Here is a 19024-nt window from a genome sequence, read left to right as displayed (position 1 = left end):
CGACAACTGAGGCCAAATTCCGTGACACGTCTGGGTGAGGTGGCTCCTGATGCCTTGATCCCCGCCTCAGTCCATTCCTTGTGAAGTTCACTCAAATTCTTGCATCGATTTTGCTTGACAATCCTCATAAGGCTGTGGTTTTCTCGGTTGGTTGTGCATCTTTTTCTTCCACTCAACTTTCTGTTAACATGCTTGGATACAGCACTCTGTGAACAGCCAGCTTCTTTGGCAATGAATGTTTGTGGCTTACCCTCCTTGTGAAGGGTGTCAATGATTGTCTTCTGGACAACTGTCAGATCAGCAGTCTTCCCCATGATTGTGTAGCCTAGTGAACCAAACTGAGAGACCATTTTGAAGGCTCAGGAAACCTTTGCAGGTGTTTTGAGTTGATTAGCTGATTGGCATGTCACCATATTCTAATTTGTTGAGATAGTGAATTGGTGGGTTTTTGTTAAATGTGAGCCAAAATCATCACAATTAAAAGAACCAAAGGCTTAAACTACTTCAGTCTGTGTGCATTGAATTTATTTAATACACGAGTTTCACAATTTGTGTTGAATTTCTGAAATAAATGAACTTTTCCACGACATTCTAATTTATTGAGATGCACCTGTATATTCTATTTCGAGTAGTCAAACAATCCAAAGAAAACATCTTTAAAACAGAAAGAAAAGTTCAGCATTAACAGCTGTGAGCTGCAGGATGTTTGAATCCTTGAGGAAAGAGGCTTTACATGTCTCTTTATGAAGCTGCGCTTGCAATAACAGGTTAATATAGTATTACAGTAGATAATAATATACAGCTAGTCAATGGTTGCCAGAAATTCACCATATAATATAGTGACATTGTGACAATATTTTATTCTAGGCCTATGTTTTATATTAATTATATAGCCTATTGTGAGCAACCTAAAACTTTTACTGATAACCACAATATGTTAGAATGCAACATGGTGAATATTAAAGTTAATCAAAATGTGAACATACATGTTGTTATTATTCACATTATTATTACAAATAAAAAAAGAATATCACATAGTAAGATTCTTAAAAAACATAATACAAATTCTATTTGAAAATAATTACAATCGTGTAATCATTTTGATTGTATATATTTTGTTTTAAGCCAACATGGAATAAAAGCGACTTGTTTGGCTAAATGAATCAGTGCACATCATTGTTTGCCTTCATTCTCTTTTTTTTATGAACTATGCTTTTTTCACCTGTGAAATGACCTTTTTTTATTTTTATGTAACAAATCCCTCTTACGTTTCAACACCCCCTTTACCCTGTTCACAGGCTATGAATACCTGTACAATTAACCAGTTGAGACCGCTCCTCTTTCTAGTGGAAACATTTTCACTGGCCACGCACACACTGTATAGTTTTGGGAGTGAAAATTTGCAGGAATTAAGGTCCAAACTACAGCCCACGGGCCATCTGCATCAGCCTGTGAGATTTTAAAATTAGAACATAAAATGGCTCACCAGTGTGAAATGAAATGAAACTCATAATCTGAACTGACCGGTTGTGTTGCCCTCTTGTAACAGCTAAATACACCAGCTCCACAAACTTCATCCACTGTGAGAGTCAAACGAGAGTTCAGAAAATGTTCGATTTCCACTGGGAGAGACCCACATCCCATCTGCATCTTCTGAAATGAAATATCAGCAATACGCAACAATGCAAAAACATTCAATTTAGTCAGAATAAACTGCACATCAAAACCAAGCCATAACAAATATGAAGAAAGCTAATGTTTTAATTAGGACGGAGTGAAACGAATTAAAGTAAGGACACAGCAAACCTCTTTACAGAGAATTACAGGCCCAGCAGAATCAAGCAACTGAGATCACATGACATTTCATCCCTAAAATGGTAACCTGTTAACTTTTTCTTCTTCTAAAAAGTGTCACATTGTGACACCATGGCAGTGGCGCTCAAATTCAACAGAAGATCCCTCCAGACACGTCTGACAAACGAGTGAGCTACATCTGTACAAGTGACGGGAATAAATCAGTCAAGCAGAACAGTGATTGGGTCGAAGTAGATGAATATTCAGAGAAAACTAAAATAAGTTTACAGCAGAAAGCTCAGAATCATTTTAACCATTGGAATACATTGCTTTACAACTTAAAAAAATAAAATAATAAAATGGACAGTAAAATAAAGACCAATTTTTCTTAGATGTATAACTCAAAACCAAGATTGCAGAGGTTATAGGCAATAACCAATTACTGCATTTAAATAAGGCATCACAAATATCCCCATAAACAGGCAAAAGAATAAAAAAAACAAAAACAAAGCAAAACAATGGAAGGTCAGATAGAGAAGGAATATGCTTTCCTCTGCTGCATATTAACAGATATGACCTCACATGCATTTCACACCAGACATCACTACTGTTATTACTGTACATTCGTTTATACACAGTTCTGAACTCGGTATAAAATGTGCATGATCAAGAATAAAAAAAAAAGGAAAATATGCATTATTTTTCTTTCTCTCTGAAGCAGTCATGTTGCTCCTATGATGATACATCCTTTGGTTTGAAAGAAAATAAAATTAAAAAGACAGACATGTAAAATGCATAAACAGACACTAGTGTGCAATTTTTGAAAATAAACGCAAATCTTCACTTGATGCTGCTTTAAATATACTCATATATTATGGATGGAAAAATGCAAAGTAATGATTGCGATACATAAATCTAAACCCTGTAAAGATTGTTAAATAAAGCCAAGATACCAAAGCATTGTGAGAAGGCCCTGGAAGCCAGCCATCCAAAAATAAAATTAAAAACCCAACCCTACTTCAAGCTGTGCCCCTTCTATGCCAAATGTACACGGTGTGCATTAAGCACTGCATGTCCAGTACAAAGAGCAGGAGCAGATGAAGAGAGCAGCCTGATGAATAACACTATTGCTGGTATAATACCACACTGCCACATAATGCAAACATACAATGTTAAAGATCCCTTGTAAGGAAGCAGCTAAACTCTAAACCAGCTGATCGTTTCTGAGCTTTAAAAGGAGTAATTCACCTAAAAATTTACATTTTGCCATAATTTACTCACCCTAATGTTGTTCCAAACCATTTTCTTTCTTACATTTCCATTCACTCGTATTATTTTTGCTACCAAGCTTTTAAAAAAAGTATAATAAAATTATTCATATTACTCATGCACTATATTTCAAGTCTTCCTAATTGTACAACAGCTCTGTTTGAGAATCAGACTGAAATATAACTCATTCACTGAAAATCTTGACTTATGAAATTTCCCCTATTAGTTCACACAAATCTATCGCAATTGCTTTAGACAACCTGGCATAAAGCGCACAAATTAAATTAACCATTTTTAGGGTACTTCTTGTGTCTATCACTATTCCAGGCACATCCATTGCATGTTGTTTCATAGAAAAGCTTGGGTTTAAACAACGTAAGGACAAATATATTATCATTGTTATGTTAGGTGAACTATTCCTTTAAAAGTATTTTTTACATCTATAATAAATACGTGACGATACAAGATGAAGGACACAGCTACTGTCTAGCTGAGACCAAGGCACACACATAACATGTCAAGTTTAACAACTAAAATGATTTAGGAACACTGTCAGGAACATAAAGGATGAACAGCTCTCTGGGGATGCACCAGTGGAAACCGGTTTGAGAATCTCAAACCAATCCAGACTGCATTGCTTTCTGTTCACTTAAAATAAAAGAGTTGGCAAACGCTACCAGAAAGAAAGACAAAAAAATGAGAGGATTCACTTAAAATGTTGCTCGTTTTCTGGTTCTCCAATTATTTAAAATCAGATAGACTTTGAATCCTGAGTTATTGTAATTTTTCATTACAAATTAACTTGTGTTGCATTTGATATTTGTATCATCAGCACTATTTTTCTCAGAAGAACAGAGAACAGATGACAGTATCTTCGATACTGCAAATGACAAACAATAATACATAATTAAATATTTAATTTAGCAAAGTCGGCTTTTTTCTTTTTACTTATTGTATGTTTTCGTTAATCGAATTTAAGTCTATTTCGTTTTCTACGTTTGAACCTAAGTTTTTGGCATTAAGTTTTGAAGTTTTATACTTTTTTCTTTACATGTCAATGCTACAAAATCCTCTCCAGATGGGCAGTTCCACGAGAGTCACAATTCTCATTACGAAATTCTCCTCTCCTGTGCCTTTAGAACAGTATGCTCCGTCAGAGTTATGGAAACATCCCAGAGATAACGCGAATGAAATATCCTTGAATGCGAGTCCTGCCGCAGGCAGCAGTCTGCGCTGAGGAATGAGTGCAGCTGGGTTTTGTCGTTCCTGTGACATCCGCCCCCTTTCGTCTGTTTATTCATCTGTTTGTGTCCTGTGCACAGTGGCGAGGGGATCAGGGGGAAGTGGAGGCGGAGGCGGATGCATGGAACTTCACAAAAGCGATAGCCGCGAGCTCTTTGCAGAACTCCTCCAGAACAATCACCCCCTCGAGCAACGTCACGTGATCAATGCTGTAAGACAAAGATGAACCTCTTTATCACAGAAAAACAGATACTCAGCAAAGAAGTCATCTATTTTCAGGCTGCACAATACATAAATTGTTCATATTTTGAATCACAATATAGTCACATTGCTTTAAGATTAAGAAACATTAACACTGTTTTATGCATACATGTTGAAAAATTGCATCTTTTGTGCAAATACACAAACATGCTTCTAAGCCTTACCTCATCCCCTCTGGCTCAAGTCCCAGAAGTCTCTTCCTCACCAACAGGAGTTTAGGGGTGAAATCAGGAATGCGGTGAGTTCTCAACATCAGATCGCCAACCACCTGATCAAAGCATCCATATAAACAATGGGATTAACAGTCTAAGATGTGTCTAAACAAACAAAAAATAATAATCTAAATTGATCCTGTCAGAGTCAGTTTCATTTAAACCATCCAACAACAATCTAATATGGTCATCATCATCAAAGGATAGCGAGTAATTATATAATGCTGTATGTTTAACATACAGTTTAACGGGCTATATGAAGCAGTTAGGGCTGGGCGATATGGGCAAAAAAAATATCATGGTAATTTTTTTTCATATCAGTCGATATCGATAATTATCACGATAAATGTCAAATCTTTATTTCTTTCAAGTTTAAAGCCAGATTTTTGCTCCAAAGTGAAAGTTGTAGAAACCAGACCATTCATTTTCCTTAAAATAAATATCTAAATAGAACAATTAATTTCTTAATTTAGCTGTTTAGTGCTCGCGAGTAAACGCATCTGCTCTAGTGAGCTCGCGCTGCACGGCAGTTTGAACTTTGATCCGAGCGGATAAATGGTCCGTGTGGCACGATTCAAATGAGTCGTGCTGTTTTGTTCCGCTTTTGGCACATAAACATTATATCGAACATTTGCCGAACTCGTCATATCGTTTTATCGAGGAAAATTATATCGCGATAATTATCGTTATCGAATTATCGCCCAGCCCTAGAAGCAGTCCATTAAAAAGGGCAGGTTTGCTGCTTGAAACCTGCAGAGCTAGGATCATTTTGATTGGCACTAATTGTGTTTACAGTAGTGATTCAGTGTGGAGGACAGTAGACGTACTCTGACGATGACTGAGAAGAGAGACCTGCAGCCCGGCGCCAGGTTAATGTACGGATCCAGCAGGTACTCGTGAAGATGAGCATGAGGCAGCAGAGACAGCTTAGACAACACAGACGTCACCTGCAGGTTAACATCATACGGCTGGATGGAGACAGAGAGACCAAGAGAGACATCAGCAGGGCATCCAACACTGACTTTAGGATTGCTTAAACAAAAATAAAATGCATAAACTATGTAATGAAAGTGAATGAGCACTAAAATTACAAAAACACTATACAAGTATGATAGAAGTAGTACATAATTGTGCACTATATTCCATATCTTTTGAAGCTACACACATATATACACATATATATATATATATATATATATATATATATATATATAGATTTGGGATATAGTAAGTGCACTAGTGCAGTTGAACTGACAACTTTTGAGATGCCTTTTTGTCATGTCGTCACACATATCAGTAAACATCTAAGGTTCACACACCTGATCGAGGATTCGCCCCATTCTGTCAAACAACACTTTGAGGAAGTGTCCTTCGAAAAACGGACTGTCCAGATTACACTTCTCAAAGGGTTTTGGACTGCTACGCCAGTCCCACCTCTGACAAACTCCACAATAGTCCCGAAACTGTCAATATACAACCAAATATGATAATCACATTTAAACAGGAAAATATAAAAAAAAAACACTCACAATGCAGCAATAATACTGTAATAGCAACATCAGTGTCACTTCAAGAGTATCTGAATCCCCCCCCCAAAAAAAACATTCACTGCAAACTTCTGATGTGGTTAGGAAATTACATAACAAAAAATTCAGATTTATGTAACATTGTAATAATTACTTTATAATCGTGCCATTTGTTGCCAAACAGATAAATTCACTCCATTGGTTGTGAGAATGTTAGTATGTTGCAATGCATGCTCAAATAAACAGAGCGATTTTCATAGCACCACAAAACCTTTTTTTTATTCTTTAATGTATTATAATAAATCTGATAATAATTGTAGCACACTTTTATTTGGTCATTATTTTATGTAGGTCTGTAAACACTCAACTTAATCCCATGAATAATACAAAATATAAAAAAAAAACACTCACAATGCAGCAATAATACTGTAATAGCAACATCAGTGTCACTTCAAGAGTATCTGAATCCCCCCCCCAAAAAAAACATTCACTGCAAACTTCTGATGTGGTTAGGAAATTACATAACAAAAAATTCAGATTTATGTAACATTGTAATAATTACTTTATAATCGTGCCATTTGTTGCCAAACAGATAAATTCACTCCATTGGTTGTGACAATGTTAGTATGTTGCAATGCATGCTCAAATAAACAGAGCGATTTTCATAGCACCACAAAACCTTTTTTTTATTCTTTAATGTATTATAATAAATCTGATAATAATTGTAGCACACTTTTATTTGGTCATTATTTTATGTAGGTCTGTAAACACTCAACTTAATCCCATGAATAATACAAAATATATTCAAAACAATCAAAGATTTAAGTAAAAATTTAAATAATAAATATTATATACAAAATACTGTATTAGTAACACCAGAGTGCTGATTTTATATTTTCTTAATCTTATCATTATCTCATATACATTTGTGACCCTGGAGCACAAAACCAGTCATAACTAGCACAGGTATATTTGTAGCAATAGCCAAAAATACATTGTATGGGTCAAAATTATCGATTTTTCTTTTATGCCAAAAATCATTAGGATATTAAGTAAAGATCATGTTCCATGAATGTTTTTTGTACATTACCTACCATAAATATATCAAAACTTAATTTTTGATTAGTAATATGCATTGCTAAGAACCTCATTTGGACAACTTTATAGGCGATTTTCTCAATATTTAGATTTTTTTTTTGCACCCTCAGATTCCTCATTTTCAAATAGTTGTATCTCAGCCAAATATTGTCTGATCCTAACAAACCATACATCAATGGAAAGCTTATTGTTTTCAGTTTTCAGATGTATAAATCTCAATTAAAAACATGTTTACCCTCATGACTGGTTTTGTGGTCCAGGGTCACATTTGTAAAATCATATAACTATCACGTGGTACGAGAGCTAACATTTGTAAAGCATTGGTGAACTAAAGCTATGGAATATATCGAACATTCACTATTTTGTTCTTTTTATTTGATTTATTTCTCACCTGTCTGTGTGCATCTCTTAAGTAGGTGTCATAGCCTGTGCCCTCAACCTGATAGGATGATTTTGCCTCATCAGGTACCAAACACAGGAAACTAAAGGAAAAGCACACTACATTTTTATCTGGGAAGTTTTTATCTGGTCACATAATGATAAATCTGGCACATCACAGCTGGTCAGATGTGTCATGGAAGGGTGTCCTGCAGTACCTGTTAACTATTTTGTGAACCTCCGTCTTCCCATCAGGCTTTGTGTGCTCTGTGCTTGGTGGTGGAGAGCAGCTTAACCAATCGGGGCTGGAGAGTCTGTTATTAGGGGAAAGATCTGAGAACAGCGGGTCTTCTTCAAGATCTCTGAGGAAACAATACAAAGCAATATAAATAGATGATTACATGCATGCTACATCTCACAGATAGAGCGGTTTTGATCTCTGAAGATACACAAGAGATGATCTAAGAACAAAAATCAAGTAGGCTACAGTATAAAGCACCACTACAGCAAAATTATTAAAGGAATAAATTTTACTGCAGTGCAACCATAATATAGTTTTCATAACATAGTCCCATTTATATTATAATGAGGGACTATGGATTCATGTCTAACACATTTTTGATAAATTAGACTCATGTTATTTGGAAGAATTGCTTATTCAGATTATTATTACTAATAAATGCAACTACTTCTTGAACCGTGTCTTTTGAATACTGTTATCAGCAATCCTCTCCAGTTTGTGATTCAAAACAAAAGCTGAATCAGTATGAATGTACTATTGCTTGCTCGTTAATTTCTCAAAGCATGAAATGCTGTTGTATTTTGCATTCATTTAAAGGTAAAGTGTTTAATTTGACTGTTGTCAAGCAGGTTTTCCCAAACACTCTCCCTGTTTGCCACTGATCGCCAAACAGATAATTCTGTCTTAAATTCAGTGCATTGGTTGTGATAATGTTGGTATGTTACAATGCACGCTCAAACAAAAACAGAGCATTGTTACAGTGTCACAGAGACTCAGTGTTAAAGTTTTCTGCAAATGGCTTAAATTATAACTTATATTATAACTTATATTAAGATTAAAAAGTCTTTACACATAAAAAAAAAATTACACACTTCACCTTCAATTACTCAAAACCTATAAATCCCTTCACAAACATTATCATTATACAACATCCAACAACCAAAACACATTTAAAAAAGTATCACTTAAAATTCAGTTTTATTCATTCAGAAATTGAAGTGCTATGAGTGCATCTTGATCTTGCATGTTCTAGAACCATGCAGATGCATCGATCAGAACGATCTGGAAGTTTAGCATCAGTGGAGGCAGCAGCTCTTACACGGCGTCATGCGGTTGGCCATTCTCCATGTGTTCGCGCTCCTCTCGCTCCTCTGGCTGTTTGTTCTCGGTGTAGTTGCGTTCTTCCAAGCAGCGCAGCACCAGGTTCTGCAGAATGTGCTGACATGGTTTCTGCAGCAGATGCTCAAAGAGCCGTAGGGTCATGATGCTTATCTACAACCAGACACAGAACCAGAACTACATGAATATAAAAACATTACAACTGTGGCAGAAGATCTATAATGAGTTGTCCATCCAATGATAATATGTGACTTATTTTACAGAGACTTATCTATAAATTTATATTCACATAAATATTTATATTCTCTATAGAATTTAGTATTTCCAACTACTCTGTAATGTATGCATATATATATATTTATATATATATAGTCTAAGGAGGATGAAATGCATCGATTAATGCAGTCATGGCAGCCAGTGTTACCTCATCTGACAAGTGGTCACAATGTTCTATGAGTCTGTGTCTCAGGGGATGCTGGGTAATGCCGGCAGGTGTCTCTGGTCCAGTTTCCTCTCCCAACAGGAAGTAAACGGTCTCCTGAAGCAGGGCTTCTGATGTCACCTGTCTGATGATCCTGTTTAACAGGGCTGTTGAAGTCAGAATGCCAACCTCTGACCTGGAATGAGTCAAAAATGAGAAAGTACGAAAAAAAGATTTTGAGAGAAAGGAAACAATTTGCTGGTGCAATTGCAAAGAATGTGGGACTAGTAAACAAACCTGAGATAGCTTACGTTTGCATTAGCTGAGGCTCCATTATGGCAACAAAGAAGCGCTCTCTCACGGCCCGAGCCAGAACTGCAGCAGCCGTCTAATGTTACAGAGGAGCAAAACACAAACATGTTACAAAACAAACTCCTCAATCTGCAAATTTTCATCATCTGATTTAGACATACATATCCATGTATATGTTCTTGCAATTTGTAGACAGACAGTTTGAGCATTACTCAATGTTTACTCATTTTCTGTTTTTTGATTGAATTGTCTTTACCTTCTGTGCCTCTTTGATGAGCTGATCACAATAGTCCAGCCACGATAGGAAAGAAATAAGTGCACGTTTGCCTGCGAAAGCTGCAGCATCTTCTTTTAGATTATACACATCCAACCTACAAATACACAGACTCTCAATAAACATTCAAAACAGTTCCATGTATCTTGGGCAGTATAGTAAATATTCACAATATATTTGTGATGATTTTGCTGGCAATAAAAATAATATTAAATGCATTAAGCAGTAGTACAGTACAGCTATTTTAATTTTCTATTAAGTTTTTGATTTAAATTAAATGTAGAACAGAAAAGATGCATAAAACATTACATTTTATATTTAGTTGAAATATTATATGCATTTTAAATCTACACATTTTAAATCTAACTGGCAAGAATGTCTGTTTGGTCAAATATATATAATAAACAGTAAAAATATATAATAATAATAATAATAACAAAAATACAGATGAAAGGGATCATATGACATTGCTAAAAAGAACATTATTTTGTGTTTTTGGTGTAATGCAATGTGTTTATGTGGTTTAAGGTTATTTTCCACATACTGTACATTATTGTTTCTCCTCTATGCCCCGCCTTTCTGAAACTTAGATTTTTACAAAGCTTATCGTTCTGAAAAGCGAGGTGTACACTGATTGGCCAGCTATCCAGTGCGTTGTGATTGGCCGAATACCTCTAGCGTGTGACGGAAATGTTACGCCCCTTAACATACTGTGATGCCGTGTTTCAGCGCGAGGAGACAAAACCAATAAAAACCCATTATAAACGAGGCATTTGTTCCATCCAGTGGCAACATAATTACTGATTATAATGACTTATACGGTCTTTTTACCTGTTGCGTTGCGCATCGCGCCGTGTAAACATAAGGCCACGTCTGCATTTGTGATTGAAGAAACAATAAATAACAAGAGCTACTCTACACTGCTAAAAAAAAAAACTTGTGTTTGAATCGTCAGTGGCAAATTCTTTAAATATGAAAACATACTTACAGGCTGTGAGTCAGAAGCACCAGACTGTCCTTGCAAAGTTGGAATTGCCCCACTTTATAGAAACAGCCTTTGTGCACAGACGCATTGTAGGCTACTCTCCCAGGATCAGGAAACAGTCCTCCGTAAAATGCGTTGCACACACACAAATATTTGGGTTGAACTGTTCTGGAACAGTGTTGTAAATACAACTTAACCACTGATTTCTAGTTGTGTCCTCTTTTGGAAGACCATTTGAACATTTGGGCGGTGTTATGCAAATCTTCCCACACAGTGATGTAGATATGTGGGGCGTGTTTGAACGAGGAGTTTTAGGAGGGCGTGGATGAGTCTTAACTTTTATAAAGAATATCTCTTTGGTTTTGAGACTTTAGTCTTTGCGACTTCAGGGATCTTATCCATGCACGGAAAGCTTGTAACACTCCAAAGAGAAAGTAAAACTTGAAATTGCATCATATGACCCCTTTAAAATATTTAAAATATAAAAAAAATATTTCTTAATAAAAAAAACTATTTATTTTAGTATTAAGCTTAAAACATAAGTATTAACAATACAACATAAGTATTGGATTAGAAAATCATGTACCCCCAGTTTACAGACTCCACAGTTTCAATGTCAAGAGGGTCCATGGACTGGGGAAGGGCCCGGTAGAACTGTACCAGTCGGTCCGTGAGAAGTTGACTGAGTTCGGTGTTCTCTGTGAGGCATTTGGCTGCAGCTGGCTCAGGCAAACTGACAATCAGCATCAGACCCTCGCATGCCTTCACCACAATACGGCCATCCTGAGAAAGAGACAAGATCAGTTAATACTCATAGAATCAAATTCATCAGGACAGCCTGTCTTGTGTCAGAGACTAAGAGCTAAACTTACTGGACTCTTAGTGAGGTTAAGAAGTGAGCTGACTAGGTTGTAGTTGTCGTTGTTTTGCAGTGTAGTGTGGACGGAGGATGGACTAGCTTCCGCTGGGCTGGTGGCTTGACAGGCTGCTGCTTCTTTCAGTGCAGATGTGACCAGACTGGGATTTTGCTTTTGGTTCTGTCCTGTATCAGGAGAAGATGGATCCTCTTTCACCAAATCAGCTCCACTGTCTTTAGCAGCCTCCAACTTTTTATTCTTATTCTGGAGAAACACATGGAGACATGCCAATGGGAGATATAGCCACTGTGCCTATATGCTGCCTACACAAGCAGATGCCATATATCTCAATCACTCACTTCAAGGAAGAAGTTGACGAGGTAAGGGTCCTGCTTAAGTTTTCCACAGACGGTACACAGAAACTGGATCTCTTCATTCTCTGTAGGAGCAGCCAGGACCTCACCACACAGGCGGACCAGTTTCTGAGGAAACACCATCAGATACATCATGCACGGCTGCTTAAACATTTGAGCCATTTTTTACATTTAAAGTGCAAAAGAGTTTAAAACTGTAATTCTGATCACCTGTACAGGTCTGTGCACGTTGATGTGAGGCAGGAGTGGTTGGCGAATTCGACCCAACAGCTTGGTGTAGAAACTCAGAACCTGTTGTTTCATTCCAGGAGGGCACTAAGGAGGAGCACACAGGAGAAAAAAAAAGACAGAAACAAAACTTTAAATCTCACTTTACCGGTACTTCGATCAACGATTCACAGGTATTAAGAAAACCATTTAGTTTACACCACCATTCAAAAGTTTGGCGTTGTTCGATTTTTAATGTCCTTTTGCTCACCAAAGCTGCATTTATTCAAACAAAAATCCAATAAAACAGTAATATTGTAAAATATTATTACAATTTAACTGTTTTCGACTTAAACATTTTAAAATGTCATTTATTTATGTGATGGCAAAACTACATTTTCAGCATCATGACTCTTCTATGTCATATGATCCTTCAGAAATCATTCTAATATGCTGATTTGCTGCTCAAGAAACATTTCTCTTTATCATCAATGTTGAAAACAGTTGTACAGCTTTATATTTTTTTTGTGTAAAGCTTTACACATTTTTTTAGGATTCTTCGATGAATAGAAAGTTTAAAAGAACAGCAGACATCTTTTGTAACATTATAAATGTCTTTACTGTCACTTATTGCCAATTTAATGTGTATCCTTGCTTTAAAAAAAAAAAATCTACCCACCCCAAATATTTGAACGGTAGTGTATGTCAAATCATAAGATCAATTAATTTATTACACACCATTAATACTGTCAGTAGACAAAGTTTGCAGATCTTGCAAAAGCTAAAAATTACAATTATCGCATATGCGAATGGGTTAACATGAGTCTTATAACCTTTTCAGCAAAACTGAATACTACTACAATACAAATTAAAATAATGATATGTTATTTAAATGGTGAAGTATTTCTACATTATTGTAGTAGTCCATGTACCTTGAAAGAAATATATATAGGAAGCCCTTCTATGCCACTGAATGGTTAATGGCTAGCAAACAACATAATATCTTCTAGTATTAATAGTGCGCTCACAGGTGTGCATTTGTCAACATTTAACAACAGCTTTGAACACAGCTCACCAAATCAGCATTCAAAATTAGAATTATCCGAACCAAAATATTGGTTGAAAAATACAGGTGTTATTTAGCTAATCAACAGTCAACTCAGCCCATACCATAGAACTGCATTGATTCTCATTTAGATTACTAAAATAAATGAGGAGCTACAATATCACAGTTGTACATAAAGAATGAGTCACTTTCTCTTTCAATATAAATCCTCTTAACAGCAATAACATCCAGTGTGAAGGTTCGTTAAATCGGATTGGGACGCTCTGCATTCTGTTTTACACAGCCAGCAGTGATTTTCCTAATGAGTCAAAGCAACTGACAGTCTCTCTCTTACTAAACATGACTCACAGTAAATGAGTAAGTCTCTACTGGCCACACAATTTAGAAGAGTCTCTTTGTCTGTTCTAAAACCTAGTGAGCTGCCCGCATACACAGCAATCGTAGGCTGCAATTTTAAGTATTGCAAGAACGTAAATGACTCAAAGGCTGTTCCAAAATTTAGGCATGATTATGCTAATGGTAAACTTTACTGAAACAAATTATTGAGTGAGCGAGAGCTCCAAATTGATCATTTATGAGGTTTAATTTCAGTTGATTCATAAGGTAGTTTTGGATCAGAGCCTTCTAAACAAAAATGCAATCAGATGACATTCCTAATATTTACAATTCTGCAATAGAGCCCGACCGATATATGGTTTAGCTGATAGTATCGGCTGATATGAGCCTGTCGCCGATATATCGGTATCGGCGAATATGCCGCTGATACGATTTTTTTTTACAGAGCATATAACGCAGATAAAATGCTTGAAATGGTGTAATTACTTAGTTTGTCCAGCAGAGCGGGCACCATTGTTTGCTACTGGCGACCTGGATGAAATGCTTTAAAGCTTAAGTCTATGGAAAACCATTGAAACTTTGAACAGCCATATCTCCATAACGGTGCGGCGGATCCGCAACAAATTCGGGGGATCCCTTCAGCTCGAGAAACCCTCTCGAACGACAATCGAGTGTACGTTCGAGAGGGCTCCTCGAGCTGAAGGGATCCCCCAAATTTGGTGGAGATCCGCCGGTGCGTTTGCGAGATAGTGACAACAGCCAACACTTCCACTTCAGTAAAGAGGTCTCTTGTTCAGGCAGCAGCATTCAAGCGTCGTCTTATTCGACCGTAAGTGCCCCGCGAAGTGGACTTCACATGATATTCCGCCATGATTCCAGTTCCAAGGGAATGTACACGTTGCATTCAAAGGGCATTAAAGTGCGCGAGACGTGAATTTATATTGTATTTATTTACAGAGGTACATTATGTCACACTTTTCTAGTAAGTTCTGTCTGTGTGTGAAGACAGTAGCGCAAATCCGTGAATGAATGTTCCAAAGTGAAATAAACTTCAACGGAATAAAGTTGAATGGAATTGAATTGATTTCAAGTTGAATAAACTTCAAGTTTACTGTTCAGTGCACTGATGTCAGACTCATTTGGAATAAAGTTTGTGTTATGTATAATAGTGTTTATGTATATACTGTATTCTATATATAGTACAAGTTAAATGTTTGGACACACGAATGGGAAAGTGTCCAAATTTTTGACTGGTACTGTACTATAATATACACAAAGAATATCGGCTGATATATCGATATCGGCATTTTTTTTTACTCCCAAATATCGGTATCGACCCCATAAAAACCCATATCGGTCGGGCTCTAGTCTGCAACTGATAGAAACCAGCACTAATTCTAAGTAAAACACTCACATCTGCTTTGCCCAGGGTGTAGAGTGTCTCCAGGATCTTGTGATGGAGAAGATACTCCATACAGGGTCCCGTCTCTCCTGACTCTCTCTCCCTCTCCTCCTGGGTCAGAATATCCAGCATCTGCTCCAGATGGGAGGGAATGTTGGTGTCTGTCACTGGGGCTTTGTCATCTACAAAAACATGAACAGATTATGATGACATATGGTTCTTTGGTGTTAAAAAAAAAAGCCCAATAAGCACAACTGACTATCACGGCATTCCTTACCTGAGGTTTCTATGTAATAATGTGTGATGGCCTTCCAATGATAGACAAAGTCCTCTTGCAATGGCAGTGACGGCGCAAGCTGAATAACAAAACAAAACAATCATAAAAACATAAATGCCTACTATTTGATATGTATTTTACAGCAACGAAGCACGTGTGTGAAACACTGTTACAATAGTGTATACTACAATGGCCCCTGAATACTGAAACAAATTATTGAGTGAGCGAGAGCTCCAAATTGATCATTTATGAGGTTTAATTTCAGTTGATTCATAAGGTAGTTTTGGATCAGAGCCTTCTAAACAAAAATGCAATCAGATGACATTCCTAATATTTACAATTCTGCAATAGAGCCCGACCGATATATGGTTTAGCTGATAGTATCGGCTGATATGAGCCTGTCGCCGATATATCGGTATCGGCGAATATGCCGCTGATACGATTTTTTTTTTCAGAGCATATAACGCAGATAAAATGCTTGAAATGGTGTAATTACTTAGTTTGTCCAGCAGAGCGGGCACCATTGTTTGCTACTGGCGACCTGGATGAAATGCTTTAAAGCTTAAGTCTATGGAAAACCATTGAAACTTTGAACAGCCATATCTCCATAACGGTGCGGCGGATCCGCAACAAATTCGGGGGATCCCTTCAGCTCGAGAAACCCTCTCGAACGACAATCGAGTGTACGTTCGAGAGGGCTCCTCGAGCTGAAGGGATCCCCCAAATTTGGTGGAGATCCGCCGGTGCGTTTGCGAGATAGTGACAACAGCCAACACTTCCACTTCAGTAAAGAGGTCTCTTGTTCAGGCAGCAGCATTCAAGCGTCGTCTTATTCGACCGTAAGTGCCCCGCGAAGTGGACTTCACATGATATTCCGCCATGATTCCAGTTCCAAGGGAATGTACACGTTGCATTCAAAGGGCATTAAAGTGCGCGAGACGTGAATTTATATTGTATTTATTTACAGAGGTACATTATGTCACACTTTTCTAGTAAGTTCCGTCTGTGTGTGAAGACAGTAGCGCAAATCCGTGAATGAATGTTCCAAAGTGAAATAAACTTCAACGGAATAAAGTTGAATGGAATTGAATTGATTTCAAGTTGAATAAACTTCAAGTTTACTGTTCAGTGCACTGATGTCAGACTCATTTGGAATAAAGTTTGTGTTATGTATAATAGTGTTTATGTATATACTGTATTCTATATATAGTACAAGTTAAATGTTTGGACACACGAATGGGAAAGTGTCCAAATTTTTGACTGGTACTGTACTATAATATACACAAAGAATATCGGCTGATATATCGATATCGGCATTTTTTTTTACTCCCAAATATCGGTATCGACCCCATAAAAACCCATATCGGTCGGGCTCTAGTCTGCAACTGATAGAAACCAGCACTAATTCTAAGTAAAACACTCACATCTGCTTTGCCCAGGGTGTAGAGTGTCTCCAGGATCTTGTGATGGAGAAGATACTCCATACAGGGTCCCGTCTCTCCTGACTCTCTCTCCCTCTCCTCCTGGGTCAGAATATCCAGCATCTGCTCCAGATGGGAGGGAATGTTGGTGTCTGTCACTGGGGCTTTGTCATCTACAAAAACATGAACAGATTATGATGACATATGGTTCTTTGGTGTTAAAAAAAAAAGCCCAATAAGCACAACTGACTATCACGGCATTCCTTACCTGAGGTTTCTATGTAATAATGTGTGATGGCCTTCCAATGATAGACAAAGTCCTCTTGCAATGGCAGTGACGGCGCAAGCTGAATAACAAAACAAAACAATCATAAAAACATAAATGCCTACTATTTGATATGTATTTTACAGCAACGAAGCACGTGTGTGAAACACTGTTACAATAGTGTATACTACAATGGCCCCTGAAAGATTTGGACATTTACGTCTGAAGGAAAAATGTTTGAAGGTCACTGTATTAAACAAACAAACAAATTAATAAATAAATAAAGTGTCCTCTGGAAATGTTGATTTTCTCAAAATAATAGCTCTTATAGAACTTTTTGTCAGTTACTTTTAATTGTATTTTGTTGAATTTTGTAGCTGTATTACGAAATTTTGCCGTAATTTCACAAAATTATGAAAATGATTCACTAACATTTCAAACAACAAAAGTGCCACGATACTTTTCATCTTCATTTTTAACAGTGTATCTATTATTTAGAAGCTAACAAACTTCTTTTTGACAAACATTTTTCATAAAAACAGTACTTGAGCGAACTATTTTTCAAATAAATGCAAACGGTGTTGACATTTTTTCGTCTAATTTTATGACATTCGTACAACTGTGTGTATAAAACGCTTTTTGGGACACTGTGCATGTGCATTAACCAAACACAGTTTTTATTTTGCCGGGGAATATGAAAATGCATATATCTGAACACGTACATTTAGAAGCTACCATGTAAAGTAATGTAAAGAGTGTACGCGTGTCATAGTAACAGATGTTTTGTTTACATCCTACAAATGAGGTGCTAGCATGCTAACTACCTAACGCGGATTACTTTAATATACATTTTCACATTATATAACCAATATATATTATAAAACGTTATACATATCACTTTAAATTGATTAAAACCCCAAAAAGGTTAGCGTACATGAAGACCTTTAGCCAAAACCAGCCGAGAATTGCGCAAGATTTAGCACAGCTGCTAAAATACACAACAAACAAAGGCTTAATATGTCCTGACCAATCATAAAAACACAATAAACGACAATCGAGCGGAAACACACATTTAAACACACGCGAGGAGACAATTAAAACGGTTTCAGATGTTTTGTCTGTCATCTGTTATGTATTACATAAGCTGTTAACGTTAGCTCATGTGTTTGGCTAACAGGCCTTCAGCACATCAACACTAACCGACTCTCACTTTCTCATTTTCCCAGTCAAACAGTCACTTAAATACGGTCAGATGTCGTTTTAAAAGCTCTTACCGCCTCGACGGCGTGCTGTAGGATGGAGGTGAATTTGGAGAACATGCTGTTTTTGGACAGGAGGAGTTTTGCTCGGGAGATCTCCTCTCTCTTCCCTCTGCTGCTCCTGCGGTGATCCAGATTGAACGCTTACACTAAAACACACTTGAATGCATGTATAATAATAGCGTGCAAGTGTGTCTTAAATGCATAAATAATCTTACATAGTATTTTTTTTGGTCATCATTGACTCGCCCTCATGTCGTTCCAAACCTGTATGAGTTTATTTCTCCTGTTGAACACAAAATACACATTTTTTTGAAGAATGTTAGTAACCAAGCAGTTGCTGATAGCCATGAATACTATGAAAGTCAATGGCTACCAGACCCGGTCCAAGTTTCTCATACTTTTTTACCCTTCAAATCAAAGTTTGT

At 36.9% G+C, this 19024-nt stretch overlaps 1 protein-coding gene across 1 annotated transcript; it reads right to left on the bottom strand.

The window, feature by feature from the left end:
- Positions 1 to 1768: 1768 nt before the first annotated feature.
- On the bottom strand, positions 1769 to 18792 carry LOC107568115 (protein FAM160B1-like). The gene is made up of 17 exons (XM_016253962.1): positions 18612 to 18792; positions 17341 to 17419; positions 17076 to 17245; positions 12574 to 12678; positions 12349 to 12471; positions 12005 to 12253; positions 11719 to 11915; positions 10130 to 10244; positions 9873 to 9949; positions 9565 to 9757; positions 9121 to 9293; positions 7999 to 8142; positions 7794 to 7884; positions 6098 to 6241; positions 5606 to 5746; positions 4731 to 4834; positions 1769 to 4514 (listed from the first exon to the last, which is right to left on the bottom strand). The coding sequence occupies exons 1-17, from the start codon at positions 18654 to 18656 to the stop codon at positions 4397 to 4399; spliced, it is 2268 nt and encodes a 755-aa protein (XP_016109448.1). The 5' UTR covers positions 18657 to 18792; the 3' UTR covers positions 1769 to 4396.
- Positions 18793 to 19024: the final 232 nt, after the last annotated feature.

This window comes from Sinocyclocheilus grahami, unplaced genomic scaffold (assembly GCF_001515645.1).
Source record: "Sinocyclocheilus grahami isolate Dianchi unplaced genomic scaffold, SAMN03320097.WGS_v1.1 scaffold1215.1, whole genome shotgun sequence".
Lineage (NCBI taxonomy): Eukaryota > Metazoa > Chordata > Actinopteri > Cypriniformes > Cyprinidae > Sinocyclocheilus > Sinocyclocheilus grahami.
This window is presented reverse-complemented; position numbering and strand designations above follow the sequence as displayed.